Source organism: Phoenix dactylifera, chromosome 5 (genome assembly GCF_051530095.1).
Source record: "Phoenix dactylifera cultivar Ajwa chromosome 5, Ajwa_hap1_PhDact_Kaust_v1.1, whole genome shotgun sequence".
NCBI lineage: Eukaryota > Viridiplantae > Streptophyta > Magnoliopsida > Arecales > Arecaceae > Phoenix > Phoenix dactylifera.
In genome coordinates, this window is record NC_143194.1 from 39,477,244 (window position 1) to 39,493,994 (window position 16,751).

The 16,751-nt window shown below is 43.3% G+C and overlaps 1 protein-coding gene across 1 annotated transcript; it reads left to right on the plus strand.

The window, feature by feature from the left end:
• Positions 1-1,108: 1,108 nt before the first annotated feature.
• LOC103708831 (boron transporter 4-like) lies at positions 1,109-16,178 on the plus strand. The gene is made up of 14 exons (XM_088722857.2): positions 1,109-1,291; positions 10,230-10,335; positions 10,425-10,507; positions 10,652-10,844; positions 10,940-11,078; positions 11,171-11,336; positions 11,410-11,576; positions 12,462-12,635; positions 12,717-12,812; positions 12,895-13,011; positions 13,712-14,034; positions 14,768-15,047; positions 15,149-15,283; positions 15,826-16,178. The coding sequence occupies exons 2-14, from the start codon at positions 10,232-10,234 to the stop codon at positions 15,892-15,894; spliced, it is 2,046 nt and encodes a 681-aa protein (XP_088578983.2). The 5' UTR covers positions 1,109-1,291; positions 10,230-10,231; the 3' UTR covers positions 15,895-16,178.
• Positions 16,179-16,751: the final 573 nt, after the last annotated feature.

Consider the following 16,751-nt stretch of genomic DNA (forward strand, 5'->3'; position numbering starts at 1 on the left):
TTGTATCCTTTATCAACAAATACCATTATACGAAATATAGCGGTTATATCTTATTATAAAGACATGTTCTTCCATGTATTACAATGTAACATATTGATTTAGTTAATACATTGCTTTCAGCTTCTTAATGATAATGTGGAATGCAGAAGAATCTAAATTATATTATTAAAATACATTAGTGTCCATATGACTAGTAGAGAGCTCAACGCAAGCAAATTCTCCACTCGTACAAGCAATGCTTGGGGTACAATTTTTTCTCTTTTTTTTAATCATATTTGAAATATAATATAAAAAAATACAGTAGAATAGAAATATATACTAGAATAAATTTAATTATTAATACTGCACTATACTATCATTATACAAAATTATAACATCATATGTATATCTATTGATATAGTAACATAATATATTATAATAAAATTACAAAATCCCGATCCATCTTACAGATAATAAGAAATAGAAAAGTATTATATCTAGAAAATATTTAACTGTGACGTAATTGATACGTTACTGGCTGTGCTTTCACTTTTAAGCGAAACCATGATCATAAAAATATAATTAGAATTAATAAAATATTAATATAATCTAATAATCCATGCAGGATTTGCATATGGTACAGTGCTGACGAAAAATATTTTCCATCTATATCAACATATATCAAGTAAATATAATTATTCGCTGTGCCACTACTTTCCATATTAATTTGGCATTTTTAATAAAAAGTTATTTACTTAATATGGTTTAATAAGCTAATAAATTTTTATTAATAATATTATATTATTATTATATTTTGATAAAGAATCCTTTGTTAATATAGACTTTTCTTTTGATCGCCACTGCTGAACAGTGGAACTTGGAACGCCAGGCCAGCTGGCGAACACAGACACCGGTACGGACAAATGTGGGCCCGTCTGGCGAACAGAGACGCCGGTACGAACAAATGTGGGCCGCACACGGCAAACCCATGATGGACGGTAGTGATTTTATAAGCTTTTACGCAGAGCCCTCGTGTACAACATTTTGTAAATAAATAAAATAAAATTCTCGCGGATCGACGGGACGCTGGGCCGCCGCACCGAGATTTTTTAGTACAAAAGAGTCAAACGGGTTGGTCTGCACCTACACGGCGTTTCGGTGTATGAGCAGCACACGGGATCCCCTCGTATGCCGTATGCGCCCGCATGCAGGGGAGCGAAAGCCGCGGGCAGCGCAGCGAGGGGTTGGGAATCAGCAAGCGGTCCGAGCGAAAGCGCACGAGATTCCAAGAAGCCTGGAGGCGGTGTTTCGTGTACGGAAATTAAGGATGATAGTGTTTTCTGTGATTACAAATGGCTTCTCGGATTTTCTATTTCTTTTCTTGGATTTCAGGCATGATTATTTTCTTGGTGTTAAGTTTTACATCCGGGCGCTCTGGTGCCGAAAATATCGTGTTTAGATGTCTCCTTTTATAACGTTTTTTATTCTTTTGCAAAAATTCTGTATGTCCGTTCAACTAATTCTATTCTTGAATCTGTACAATGGTATTTTCTCTGATGAAATGGGGTGCAGTTTATGTTTACTGGTTATTTTTTTAAAATTGTCTGTAATTGTTTTTCTTCTCTTTGTTTTCTTTTTTTTTCTTTTTTAAACAAAAATTCTTGTACTAATTCTGAATATTAAGAGCTTTGAATAAATATATTATTTTATATTTGATGAGACTTCCACTGCCGTGAGCTGATTGATTTCTGTTTCTGAGATTTTATTTCATGAACTCAGTGTTGATTGCATGAACGTATCCAACGTTTTTTCTGATGGTATCTCTGATGTTCTTTGTCCTACATGGTTCTATTGTCACTGTTCTTGGATGGAGCAGATTCACGGTTGCTTGATTTCAGATCTATAAATAGATTAGTTTGTATACCTTAAAATTGTCTGTAATTGTTTTTCTTCTCTTTGTTTTCTCTCTCTTCTTTTTTCTTTTTTGAACAAAAAATTTTGTACTAATTCTGAATATTAAGGGCTTTGAATAAATATATTACCTTATATTTGACGAGACTTTCACTGCTGTTCTCCGGAGCTGATTGATTTCTGTTTCTGAGATTTTATTTCATGAACTCAGTGTTGATTGCATGAACGTATCCAATATTTTTTTTCTGGTGGTGTCTCTGATGTTCTTTGTCCTACATAGTTCTATTGTCACTATTCTTGGATGGAGCAGATTCACGGTTGCTTAATTTCATATCTATAAATAGATTAGTTTATATACCGTGTGCGTTGGTTTTGTTGTTTTATTCCTCAATGATGGCTCGTAGATATCTCGATTTACTAGAATAAGCATTACGGGTTTTTTTTTATTTGGTGTTTGATTTAATTTATTCTCCAAATAATAATTTTCTGTTCTACACGTACCTATGTCCTGGTACCAGAAACATTTTTTTATAAATTTGAAAACTGATAGGGGGGAAATGGATCGTCTTGCTCGGGATAGGGGATCACCACATTCCAGCCAAACAAACCTCAGCGCCGAGCCGGCCAGACCTCGGTCATGCTGAGAGCCAGTTTGACCTCGGACCTCGGCCCCTTCTCACAAGCCAAGTCGTTGCCACGACCCACAGCAACCTTCTAGGATGATCCATAACGACATCCCGGGTCTAACCTCAGGGCGCCCTACAATGCCGCCCAAGAGCCCAAGAGGCCTTGACGACGCACCCCAACCCCTAGCTCGAGACACCAAGTATCCTCGACGACGCGCCCCGACCTCAAGCTTGGCCCCCAAATTTCTACAATGGCACCATCAACCGCAGGCACCCCGATCTGAGTGGGGGCGACCTGCAGAGTCAACTAAGAAGCCGAGGAGGCTCGGCCAACCTTACCAAACATTTGTCGCGACCCCCAAGTCGGCCTGATCTCAGTGCTCACCAAGTTGGTTCCATCAAGCATATGCTACTGCCTCCAGGAGAGCCCGACCTTACCCCTGACTACATCCACGTGCACACCCAAGCATGCCCATACCGGCCCGCACACGTGGTTGTATATTACAACCTCACCGCACCATGCTTTGTTTGTTGGCCACTTCACGACATGTCGACCAGAGGGCCATACCCTGCTGACAAGGGCCATACCCTGCCATCTCTACCAACACATGCCACCCACAGGAACAGCCTACATCGTGTGCCACAAGCAAGCACTGGCTGCGCACCACCTGACTAAAGCCATCTCCTCCCATGATGAGAACAGATCATACCTCCACCACCTGGACACTTGATTTGCGGGGACTATAAATGGCCCTATTAAGTAATGCCTAAGGACCTTTTGGCCAACATAAAACTCCATACTAACTTAAGCATCGGAGAGCCCTTATCGGAAACATCAGTGAGTTTTTATTCATGTATACCGGTGCGCGGAAGGTGGCGTCTTCTTCATCCCAACCGGCAGCTCCTCTGACTCCTCCGGCGTGGTCACCCTCGGGCCAAATTTGAACCACAACATCTGGCGCTAGAGGAAGGGCCTGAGTTATGATTATGAGGCTAAGGAGCCACAGAGCTTCGAATGCATCGAGGCATCGGGTACCAACTCCTGACAACTCGCCTCAAAGTCCATCCCTCGCGGCACCTACATCGGCAGACCAAATTTCTCAGATCCAGCCAGAACGGCTTAATCTGTTCATTCAATAGATTCAGATACTTACTGCGGCCGTTCAAGATCTCCAACAGGCAGTAGTCCAGCCTGCATTCCACTCTCGCAAGCGGAAGTCCTCACGATGGTGCTCGCAATGTCGCTACCCTACCGCGCAGCATATGATTGCCGATGAAAGGGAGTACGATCGGCCAAGGAGTAGATCGCCCTAGCTGGAGAGAAATCTTCCTCAGCCTAAGAGCTCGGCTTGCTCGAGGTCTCTCCCCCAAAGCTTGGAAAATACACCCCCCTCACTTCCATCCGAGCCAAGATCCCCATGGAGATTGAGGGTCAGGCTTACCTCCGACCACCACCAAGGATGTGACCGTTAGAGTCGCGGAAGCGCTTGGATGAATACTGCCGCTTCCACAAAGATCACGGCCCTGATACGAAGGACTGCTACCAGCTCCGTGATAAGATTGAGGCACTTATCCGTTGAGGTCTATTAGGTCGGTTCGTCCGTGCTCAAGCCGACCGGGGGGAGCCCGAGGAACATAGCCCAGAGCCGCACGAGGGGCATAACGACAACCGCCCCATCGCGAGCACCATCAACGCCGTTGCCATGTATCATACATGTTGGCGGCTCTTTAACCTGAGGGGCAGTGGCAAAGGCCTCATCCCTACTAGCCCGGGTCTAGCGGCCCAGGGCTCACAAGCTGACATCCCCGGATGGGACTTTAGCTCCTCCAAATTGGAACTCTGATTCCAAAAATAATCAATGGAAATTGTCTTTTGGGCCTTTTTTTAAAAAAAATATCTCTGAAATACCTCAATGGATTCGACACGAATCGGTTGTTTTCAAGGCGTGAGCCCACAACTTCGATATAACGGCGCCAAATAATATCGATGACTCGCCCCAACCTAGGCTAGGGGCACCAGATATTATCGATGACGCGCTCCGACCCGAGCTTGGGGTGCCCTGCGTTGTGTCGGTCGCGAGCCAAAGAGCTCCCGCGACCGCAGAAGTATTCAATGATATTCAACACCATTTCGACAACATCCAACGCTATTTCGATGACATTCAACAATATACGATGACCGCAGACGCCCCGATCTGAGTGGGAGAACCCTTCAGTTTCAAATAAAAGTCGAAGAGGCTCATCAACCGCAGATGCCCCGATCTGAGTGGAGGCACCCTGCAAAGTCAACTAACAGCTGAAGAGGCCCATCAACTGCAAACGCTTCGATCTGAGTGGAGGCGCCCTGCAAAGTCAACTAAGAGTCGAAAAGGCCTATCAACCGCAAATGCTCCAGTCTGAGTAGGGGCGCACTGCATAGTCAACTAAGAGCCGAAAAGACCCATCAACCGCAGATGCCTCGATCTGAGTGGGGGCGCCCTGCAATTTCAACTAAGAGCTAAAGAGGCCCATCAACCGCAGACGCCCCGATCTGAGTGGGGGTGACCTGCAAAGACAACTAAGATCCGAGCTCGGGGCGCCAAGTATTCTTCGACGACATGCCCCGACTCGAGTTCGGGGTGCCCTGCGTTGTGTCGATCGTGAGCCAAAGAGCTCACGTGACTGCAGGTATTAAGATCTGAAGAGGCCCTCTACGACGACGAGCCTAGACCCCGAGCTCGAGGCGCCATGTATTCTTCGACGATGTGCCTCAACCTGAGTTTGGGGTGCCCAATATTGTATCGATTGAGAGCCAAAGAGCTCCCATGACCGCAAGTATTAAGAGCCGAAGAGGCCCTTTACGATGACGTACCGAGACCCGAGTTCAAGGCGCCAAGTATTCTTCGACGATGCGCCCTAACCTGAGTTTGGGACGCCATGCATTGTGTCGATCGCGAGCCAAAAAGCTCCTGCAACCGCAGGTATTAAGAGCCGAAGAGACCCTCTACGATGACGCGCCCAGACCCGAGCTCGGGGCGCCAAGTATTCTTCAACGACGCGCCCTGACCCGAGTTTGGGGTGCCCTGCGTTGTGTCGATTGCGAGCCAAAGAGCTCCCACGACCGCAGGTATTAAGAGCCGAAGAAGCCCTCTATGACGACGCGCCCAGACCCGAGCTCGAGGCACCAAGTATTCTTTGACGATGCACCCCGACCCGAGTTTGGGACGTCCTGCGTTATGTCGATCCCAAGCCAAAGAGCTCCCACGACCGCAGGTATTAAGAGCCGAAGAGGCCCTCTACGACGACGCGCCCAGACCCAAGCTCGGAACGTCAAGTATTCTTTGACGACGCTCCCCGACTACGTTTGGTGCGCCTTGCATTGTGTCAATCATGAGCCAAAGAGCTCTCGTGACCGCAGGTATTAAAAGCTGAAGAGGCCCTCTACGACGATGCGCCCAGACCCGAGCCCGGGACACCAAGTATTCTTCGACGACATGCCCCAACCCAAGTTCGGGGTGCCCTGCATTGTGTCGATCATGAGCCAAAGAGCTTCCGCAATCGCAAGTATTTAAAGCCGAAGAGGTCCCATCAACCGCAGGGAAGGACATCCCGATCCCAAACACGTGCACCCCGGTACGACAACCGCAAGCTCGTTCGACCGCCAAAGGTTGCATCTCCAAGCTGGAGTCTACACTGGTCAGTCAAAGGCACGAGGTCGAGGTCTCGAGGCTGAAAGCTAAGCGACTCGGGAGGCTTGCTGAGGAGCAGGTTCAAGCGGTCATCCAAAACTTCCGCTAGTCCGGAGAACATATGGACGAGCTGGCAGTGGGGGCGATTGATGCCATGATCTAGAGTTTCGAAAACTGCCGTGATCAGGCTCCGAGGCTTTGCCCCAGAGTTGACCTTAGTGACCTTCGCCCATGTCTGACTAGGGCCACCGAGGTGGTGGTTGTGGCCGAAGTAAATGAGCTTGCGGAGGTACGCGAGCTTGCTGTCGAAGTGGTAGACCTCACTGAAGTCGCCGCCGAGGCCGGGATAGAGGCCGCTCCCAAGGTCAGGACGGAGGCCGTTCCCAAGGTCGAGATGGAAGTCATTCCAGAGGTCGAGCCCGAGGTGGCTTAAGCCAACTGATCTCTCTTCAACTTATTTTCTCTTTTCTTTTATTTGTAAGGTCGGCCACTCGGGTCTCTTTATAGTTTACTTTTTGTCTTCATGCGGACTTCAAGGTCGGCTCTTTTTGTACTCGGCCTTTGGCCTTTAAACATCAATAAAATACACCTCTTCTGTAATTCATATTGTCGAAGTCTCACTAAGAATTTGAGCTTGTCTTGCCTTGTCTTGTGATGGATCTTTGTGTTCGACTAACAAAATCTGAACTATTTAGGTGCTGATTTAGCCTTTATACTGCCAGATAACCTTGGCCAAGTTACTGTGCTCGGCCTTCACTCCCAACTTAGACAACCTTATTACGTTAGTGAAGAGCTCACTGCTTCCGAGCTCATTGCTGGCGCTCTCGAAGCGCCTAAGTCGAGCGGCTGACCTGCTTTAGACCTTTGCACGAAGGCTGAGCTCAGGGCTACACTTTAGCTTTCGAACTGTAGCTCGCTTGGGCGTGTTTTAGATAGAAGGTCGTTGCAAGCTTCCTTGCTTTTTGGCTTCATAGATTTCTGTGAGCTTTAACTTAGGCACTCAATCCAAGGTTGGCTCGCATTCAAATATTTTTTCTAAGGTCGAGAGAGTCTTATTGACTCGTGGTCATCGCAGCAGAGCGCTCGAGTTTGGGCTCGGGGCGCCCTTCCCTGCGGTCGGTGGGGCCTCTTCGGCTTTTAATACCTGCGGTCGTGGGAGCTCTTTTTGGCTCGCAAACAACACAACACAGGGCACCCTAAACTCAGGTCAGAGTGCGTCATCGGAGAATACTTGGTGCCTCGAGCGCGGGTCAAGGCGCGTCATCGAGGATGGGCCTCTTCGGCTCTTAATTTCTGCGGACGCAGGAGCTCTTTGGCTCTCGATTGACACAACGCAGAGCGCCCCGAACTTAGATCGGAGTGCATCGTGGAAGAATACTTGGCGCCTTGAGCTCGGGTCGGGGGGCGTCGTCGAGGATGGGCCTCTTCGGCTCTTAATTTCTACGGTCGCGGAAGCTCTTTGGCTCACAATCGACACAACACAGGGTGCCCTGAACTCAGGTCGAGGCGCATCGTCGAAGAATACTTGGCGCCTCGAGCTCGGGTCAGGGCGCGCCGTCGAAGATGGGCCTCTTCGGCTCTTAGTTGATTTTGCAGGACACTCCCACTCAGATCGGGGCACCTGTGATGGTGGACCTCTTCGGCTCTTAGTTGATTTTGCAGGACACCCCCACTCAGATCAGGGCGCCTGTGTTGATGGGCCTCTTCGGCTCTTAATTAATTTTGCAGGACACCACCACTCAGATCAGGGTGCCTATGTTGATAGGCTTCTTCGGCTCTTAATTGAGGTCGTCGTATGTCATTGAAATGGCATCGGATGTCGTTGAATGTCGTCAAATACTCCTGCAGTCGTGGGGGCTCTTTGGCTCATGATCGACACAACGCAGGGCACGTCGAATCCAGTCGGGGCGTGTCGTCGATAATATTTGGCATTGTTATGCCGTAGTTACGGGCTCGTGTCGTGGAAACAACCAGATCCTGTTGAATTTATTAGGGCATTTTAGAGACATTTAAAAAGGTTCTAAAAGATAATTTTCATGGATAATGTATTTTTGAGATCAGAGTTCCAACCTGTAGGAGCTAAAGTCCCGTCCAGGGATGACAACTGGTGAACCCCGGGCTGCTAGACATGGGCTGGTGGGGATGAGGCCGTCGCCACTACCCTCCAAGGTCAAGGAGCTGCCAACATGTAGGATACATGGCTACGGTGTTGATGGTACCCGCAATGGGGGGTTGTCGTTCTGCCCCTCACGCAGCTCTGGGCTCCGTACCTACACAAAGCCATACCAGTATTTTCAGTAAGGGCCCTCCGATGCTTAAATTAGCGTGGAGTTTTATGTTGGCCAAAAAGTCCTTAAGCATTACCTGATGAGGCTATTTATAGTGCCCACAGAGATGCCCAAGTGGCGGAGATGTGGCCCGTCCTCATCATGGGAGGAGATGGCTTTGGCCTGGTGGCATGCTACCAGGGCTCGCTTGAAGCACGCGGTGTAGGCCGTTCCTTTAAATGGCATGGCATTGACAGAGGTAGCAGGGTATGGCCCTTGGCAGCAGGGTATGGCTGGGGCAGCAAGGTGAAGCATGATGCGGTAAGGTTGCGATGTACGGCCACGTATGCGGGCGTAGGTACGCACGTGGGTACGCATGTGGATGCGGTCATGGGCGAGGTCGGGCTCGCTCAGAAAGCCGCGGCATATACTTGGCGAAATCAACTCGGTGAGTACTGAGGTCGGACCGACTTGGGGGCTACGACATGCGTTTGGTGGGGTCGGCTAGGCGGACTCTAAGGTCAACCTAGCCTCCTTGGTTTGGAGGTCAGCTCGGTAAGGCACCTCGAGCTCGGGCCGGAGCATCATTGTAGATACCTGCGGTCGACGGAGCTTCTTCGACTCTTGGTCGATCCTATAGGACGCCCCGAGTCTGACTCGAGGGGCGTCATTGTGGATACTTGCGGTCGACGGAGCTTCTTCAGTTGATAGTGCCATCGTAGAAATCTGGGGCCCGAACTTGAGGTTGGGGCGCGTCGTCAGAGATACTTGGCGCCCCGAGCTCGAGGTTGGGGTGTGTCATCAAGGCCTCTTGGGCTCTTGGGTGGCACTGCATGGCACCCTGAGGTTAGGCCCAGGATGTCATTATGTCATCAGAAAAGGTTGCTGCGGGTTGTGGCAGTGACTTGGCTTGTGAGAAGGGGCCGAGGTCTAGCCTGCTCAGCGCTGAAGTCTGTTTGGCTGGAATGGGGTGATCCCTTATCCCGAGCAGGACGATCCATTTTCCCCCTATCATTTAGTTATTTCATAAGTATCAATCTTCATTTTTTTTCTCCAATATTATTTTACACTGCTTGCTCTGACCTCCTTTTTTCGTGACAGAACAGTTTTAACTAAGAGAACCCCGCGGTCACCCCGGCATTTTTGCAGCCATTTTATCATTAGGCGAAGGGATTTTTTATTTACTGGCTGTTTTAAACTTATAGCTGTCTGCCATCTTCATAGTACTCTTTTCAACTGCAGCGGCTAAAATCAGTTACCAAAAATAGTATTAGGGTTACATCAACCTTCGTGCCGCTGTTCTTTCTTAATTTACATAGATATTTTAGGATTTATAGTCTTACCTTTGTTTAAGAAAAACACTAAGATGTTACTGTCTCTTGAGCATATATATATATATATATATATATATATATATATGTTTAGTTTCTTTGTGTATTATAGGGCTATTTCAAATGATTGAAGCTCTAATTTGTGAAAATATTATTTTTTTTTTGTTGTAATTTTTAATTTATGTGGCATCATTATTTTATTTGGAGTACTAGACTTAAGCATTTTTTGTCAGGTATACTGTGTAACATTTCTGAATATGCTTGTGTACCTTGTTTTCTTAAAACATTATAAATGCAACCATGATCAAGAAGCTTGAAATGAAAATCACAAGTTTTTGTGACAGTGAAAAGCTTCCTGTTTTAAGGATTTGCCTTTTGAGGCTTCTTTCGAATTTTCATATGACCCCATCATTGCCATACCTCATGTTTGTATGACTTTTATATCAGGAATGGATCACATTAGAGCTCCCTTCAGGGGGATCGCCAAGGATGTCAAAGGAAGAGCACAGTGCTATAAGCAAGACTGGATGAGTGGATTTACTTCAGGCATCAAGTACGGTCATGACTTCTTCTCTGCATGAAATAGGTAGATAATATTAATTGGTTGTGATCCTGATATTTCTTGCATTTATCATTTGTCAGGATATTGGCGCCAACAATGTTTATCTTTTTCGCATCTGCGCTTCCAGTCATTGCATTCGGAGAGCAACTAAGTAGTGACACTGGTTGGTGCTCTTCTTACTGTTGATAAATTAATGATCCTGTCCAAAGTATATCTGCAACTAAGCTGTCAGCTTTAATCTTCCATCTTTCAGTTGCTTTAGAATGATGTCAAGAGTTCTGAGAATTAACCTATTAACCTGTTATAGATGGCAAACTAAGCACAGTGGAAACCTTGGCTTCAACTGCTATCTGTGGCATCATACATTCAATACTTGGTGGGCAGCCCCTGTTGATTGTAGGTGTTGCAGAACCCACTGTGATAATGTACACATACTTATACAAATTTGCCAAAGGACAGGAAGATCTAGGCGAGCATCTATATTTGGCTTGGGCGGCATGGTACTGCATTCCAGACAGGAGCTTGTTCTGTTTGTTTCTTTTTGCCTTTTTTCTTAGACTATTTGATCTAATTTCCTTTCCTTTACTTTGCACAGGGTTTGCGTCTGGACTGCTTGCATGCTATTTCTTCTAGCAATTTTTAATGCTTCTGCTGTTATTACTAGATTTACAAGGGTTGCAGGAGAACTTTTTGGCATGTTGATCACGGTTCTCTTCATTCAAGAAGCTATTAAGGTGCATTCTGTATGCAATTTGATTTGTTATCCACATCCCCCAATGAAGACATTAATATTACATATTGAACTTGTTTGAACTTCAAACTGCAGGGAATGGTAAAGGAATTTAATATACCTGAAGGTGAAGATGGGGCTCTACCACGTTACCAGTTTCAGTGGCTTTATATAAATGGTCTGCTGGGGATTATATTTGCCATTGGCCTGCTGTATACTGCATTAAAGAGCAGAAGGGCAAGGGGATGGAGATATGGCATGGGTTTGTATAATATCTAGATTTCTTGATTTCCACTTAAGGTTTTCTCTATGTGAATACCGAGGATTTCATGCAGGGTGGTTTAGAGGTTTCATTGCTGACTACGGGGTTCCCCTGATGGTCCTGGTCTGGACAGCATTGTCATTTGCAGTCCCAAGCAAAGTCCCTTCTGGAGTTCCAAGAAGGCTTTTTAGTCCTCTTCCTTGGGAATCCAATTCCTTGCACCACTGGACTGTTGCTAAGGTAACAAAATTCTAGCTATGCTATCTTGTCTGTCAATTAAATTAGCAATTCCGGTTGTTGAAATGGTTTTACTTTTACAGTTTAGGTTATTTGATAATATGAATTTTACTGTTTTTAGAGTTTTGAGTTGTATTTCACGGACAAACTTATGATACTGTCTGAATGTAGGGATCAATAATGGGCTCGACCATCAGAATGAAACTATACCTAGACACCAATATCAGGTCTATTAAATTGTTGGTACGGGGTAATGGCGACATACTAAGCAAATTGTTATTTGTCTAGCCATTTGTGAGAATTCAAGTTCCAGTTAAATTAGAGATTTCTGTTGATGCACCTAGATGAGAAATTAATTTATGAGATAGCTTTGTAAGAACTTATAATACATCACAAGCTCGCGTCCATGCATACATATGTACGTAGAAATTACTTATATAAAGGATAATTAATCTCTATGGAATGTTGCTTTATAGTTGGCCCCAGAGGCAGCTAGATAGATGTTGGAGCAAGTATTGTTGAACTTCGTGATTCTTGCGACAGAAAGTAATGCATGGGTAGAGGTTTTCAAATACCGAAGCTTGATATCCCAAAGGACAAATGTTACTTATCATGATAGTCTGTGTACTGTGGGAGTTTGAGGTTTGAAACACTTTTTTACCTGTAATAAGGATTTTGAAGATTCGCGTAGTGCACTTCCAATGAAAAGTCATCTTGCTCTCTCTCTCTCTCTCACACGCACACACACACACATGCCAAACTCCCCAAATGATGTGCAAGAACAAGATCCTCCAAAATTCCCAATCTCCTGTTTTTTAACATTTGGAACTTGTGCTGACTAATTTTACAAACTTCGACTTACTAAGTTTTTTGCTGGTTGTGATGCAGGATATGCTATCGGTTCCTGCAGTCTACATAGTTGCTGCCATAATACCTGCTCTCATGATTGCAGGCCTCTACTTTTTTGACCACAGTGTTGCTTCACAGATGGCACAGCAGAAGGAGTTTAATCTTAAAAATCCCTCTGCCTACCATTATGACATTTTAGTCCTTGGATTCATGGTATATGACCATTTAGCTTGGTTTCTTTATCCATATGAATAGACATGTGATGGTTTTTGTATTCTAAATTCACAATTTCAGGTTCTGATTTGTGGGTTGCTTGGAATTCCCCCTTCAAATGGTGTTCTTCCACAGTCACCTATGCATACCAAGAGTCTTGCCGTTCTCAAGAGGCAGGTTAGTGAAAAGTGTTCTGGAGCTCTGGCTCCTGCAGTCTTAGTCCGTACTCCATCTGAGTTTTTACACTTCATCTTTTCAGTTAATTCGCAAGAAGATGGTTCAGAGTGCAAAAGAGAGCATTAAACGGAGAGCTAGCAACTTGGAGATATATGGCAGAATGCAAGATGTTTTCATAGAAATGGACGAAGGACATACTGTAAGTTCTCATACATGTGCAAGCTTTTCTTTGTACCTGGTGGAAACAATAGTTTTATGCCTTTAACCAAAACATTCGGAAGCCATAAGTATGCTTCTGATTCGCGGACAGTCTTTTAAATGAATGACTGCTTTTAGGCCTATTCTTCTGTTGTCTGAACATATTTCTTTTCGAGTGGTGTCACTTGGCCAGTATAACTCATACTATTACACATTTCCACATCTTCCTTTTGTTACATTGTTGCAGATTATAGAAACTTATATATGATTCTGGTAAACTTAGTGTCATACAGAAACTTATATATGATTACTGTGTAACTTTGTGTCATACAGAAACTTATATATGATTACTGGGGAACTTATATATTTTGCTGTAACTTAACAGAGCACTGTGCATGCGTTTCTCTATAATATTTTCCTTAATGGCTTGTCTCATTTGTCATCTTTTCCACTGGAGAGTCTGGTTTTATTTTTCTCTTTCATGGATCCGGAGTCTTGCTTTAGTTGATGGGCCCAATAGCGAGCATTCAAGCACTAATGGAGAAGTAGAAACCTTTTCTTAATTTGGGCATTGTGGCCACCAAGTGTTTGTGAAGTTATTCTGAGGAAACCAGAACTGAGTTTTGTGCTTGACCATGAATCATTGCATTGCATCACTAGCTATTTGCTAAGCTGATTTATTAAGACCATGCTTCCTGCAGACAATCTCAGTAGCTAGAGAGCTGAAGGATTTGAAGGATGCAGTTATGAGAAATGAACCTGGTGAAGGAGAGTTGAAAGGCAGATTTGATCCAAAAAAGCACATAGATGCCCACTTGCCGGTCCGGGGCAACGAGCAAAGGTTGAGCAATCTGTTGCAGTCCATTTTGGTGGGTGCTTGTCTTGGAGCTATGCCCATCATCAAGAAGATACCTACATCAGTTCTCTGGGGGTATTTTGCTTTCATGGCCATTGACAGCCTTCCTGGAAACCAGTTCTGGGAAAGAATACTACTTCTGTTCATTACTCCCGGCCGGCGTTACAAGTAAGTTTATTTTAGCAGTTCTTTTGAGCAGGAAATAAATCTGTTCTTTCCGATGCATGGATGAGTAAAGATCGAGTAGTTTATTATCTTCATCTAGCTTCTTTTTTCCTTGATAATTTACTCGGAACCCTAGGTGCAAAAATCTATTTAATTAGGACAATGATCAATAATGGGGTCTACATTGCAGTTAGACAACGATGACTTGTAATTGCGGATGGAATCAATTGCTAATCCTGTGCGACATGAGTTTGGATGATTAAAATTACTGGAAGTGCGAGTAAAAAACTTGAAAACATAAGACATACCCAAAGTGCGGAGTCTAGCATAGATTCTGCCCAATATCACGTATTACATGTGTTGTTTGGTTAGTGTAAATACATAGCCTAGAGGTTCTGTGTTCAAATCTTGGATGGTGCATCCCAAATATCAGGACCTAAGAAGTATTCATTCAGCAGGCAGGTCTTCCTTTTTCTCTCAAAGGATGTGAATGGTAAATATGCAAGAGAATTCTGGAAACAAGAAGTAATTGTACTGCCTAGTTCTGAACAATATTTTTCACGCTCTCGTAATATATCGTGGAGTTCAGTATCGCTCATATAGTGACCTCTCAAACGATATTTAAAGCCATTAAGGTCTTTATTTTTCCTTCTCGTTCCCACTGTGTAGCTTCAGTTGATTGACTGCAATTATGATACTAACTGCGTTTCTTGGTTATCCCATAATGTTTTGGCAGGGTTCTGGAAGTTGTCCATGCATCCTTTGTGGAGTCGGTGCCCTTTAGACAAATAGCTATCTTCACGCTGCTCCAACTTGCGTATCTTCTACTGTGTTTTGGCGTGACGTGGATACCTATAGCAGGAATTCTATTCCCATTGCCATTCTTCCTCCTGATTATCATCAGACAGCATGTCCTCCCCAAATTCTTTCACCCACTTCATCTCTGGGAATTGGACGCAGCCGAATACGAGGAAATTGCTGGAGTCCCTCATCGTCATCTCAGCCTCTCATTTACGGTGGGTATTGAACTATTCTAAGAATGTGAGATCTCTTTAGAGCAACAGGGATATAAGGTTTACGCGTGCACTTCCTATATGACAATTTACCTTATCTATAGGAATGTGAGACATCCCAACCGGGCAGTGATGATGGCAATGATGAAGTGTGCGATGCTGAAATATTGGATGAGCTCACCACCAGTAGAGGGGAATTTAAACTAAGATGCAGCTTCAAAGAAGACAGAAACATTCAGGTAATATTACTGCATCCAAAAGAATTTAAAAAGAAAAGGAGGGGAAAAAAAAAAGCTCTGGTCTGTCCAAAAAGCCCAAAGTGGTGTTATTAGTATTTCTCGTCATGAATTTCTTCAAAATATAAATATAGGTTTTCAGCCTGCCAACTGCCTTTTACGTTCCATGGTAGGCCCCTTTCTTATCTTCTAATTTTACACTACGTAGGATGGAATCGATTTTAAAGCATTGATGTCTAGGTAAGAAGAGACATGACAAACCATTCTGGACAAGGATGGAGCATATCTTCGTCCCTAAGGCCAAACCCAAGTTTATTTTCTATCTAAATCCTGCTCCGTTCAGGATTTGTGGAACAGGAGCATTTCTACAGGCCTGTTTTCCAAAAAACAAAAAAAAGAGTTTATTTTCAAACTCGTTAATCTTCTTTATCAAATTCGATGGATGCACCGTCTGAAGCTTCTCATTTGCCTTGTTATTGCTGTAGCGAATCTTTGCCTTGTATTTGATTTTGTTGGCTGACGTGCATTCTCATTGTTGCGTGCAGGTTCATCGTGAGTCGAACCTGCAGAGTAAGGAGGGTAAAATGCTCCTCTTTTCACATGAATCCGCATGAATTCTTGAGACTCCTACTGGCATTTTTGGGGAAATATGTGTGTGTGTATATATATATATATATATATATATATAATGAGATAGGATGGTGTTGAGGCATCTTGCCACAACAAACAATTTAGACTCCGTTTAGGAGAGTTGGTGGCAGTAGAGTTGTTGGAAGTAGAGTTTTTATAAAAAGCTGTTTGTTGTTTGGTAACTACATTTATAGAGTATTGTGGCACTTTAACATGTATTTGGTAAACAAACCGTGAAAGTACTTTTGTATGACAAAATTACCATAAAGGACATTGTATAGTATTATACAACAGAGCATAAAAAACATAACATATATTAATATATAAATATATGATATAGCATAATATTACTGTAATGTAAAATAATATTATTATAATATAGTAATATTACACTGTATAGCATAGCATAAAGTAATATAATTATTAGAGTAAATTAATTTTCTATAATATAACAGAATATTAAATTATTTAACATAACATATTAATATATTATGATATAATGTAATATATATTATATTAATAGTATAATACAATAATAAAGGTATAAAATATTATAATTATTAGTATAAATTAATTTTTCCTAATATAACATAATATTAAATTATTTAAAATAACATATTAATGCATTATGATATAATGTAATATAATATAATATTTATAGTATAATACAATAATAAAGGTATAAAATATTATAATTATTAGTATTAATTAATTTTTCATAATATAACATAATATTAAATTATTTAACATAACATATTAATGTATTATGATATAATATAATATAATATAATATATTTAGTATAATACAATAATAAAGGTATAAATTATTATAATTATTAGT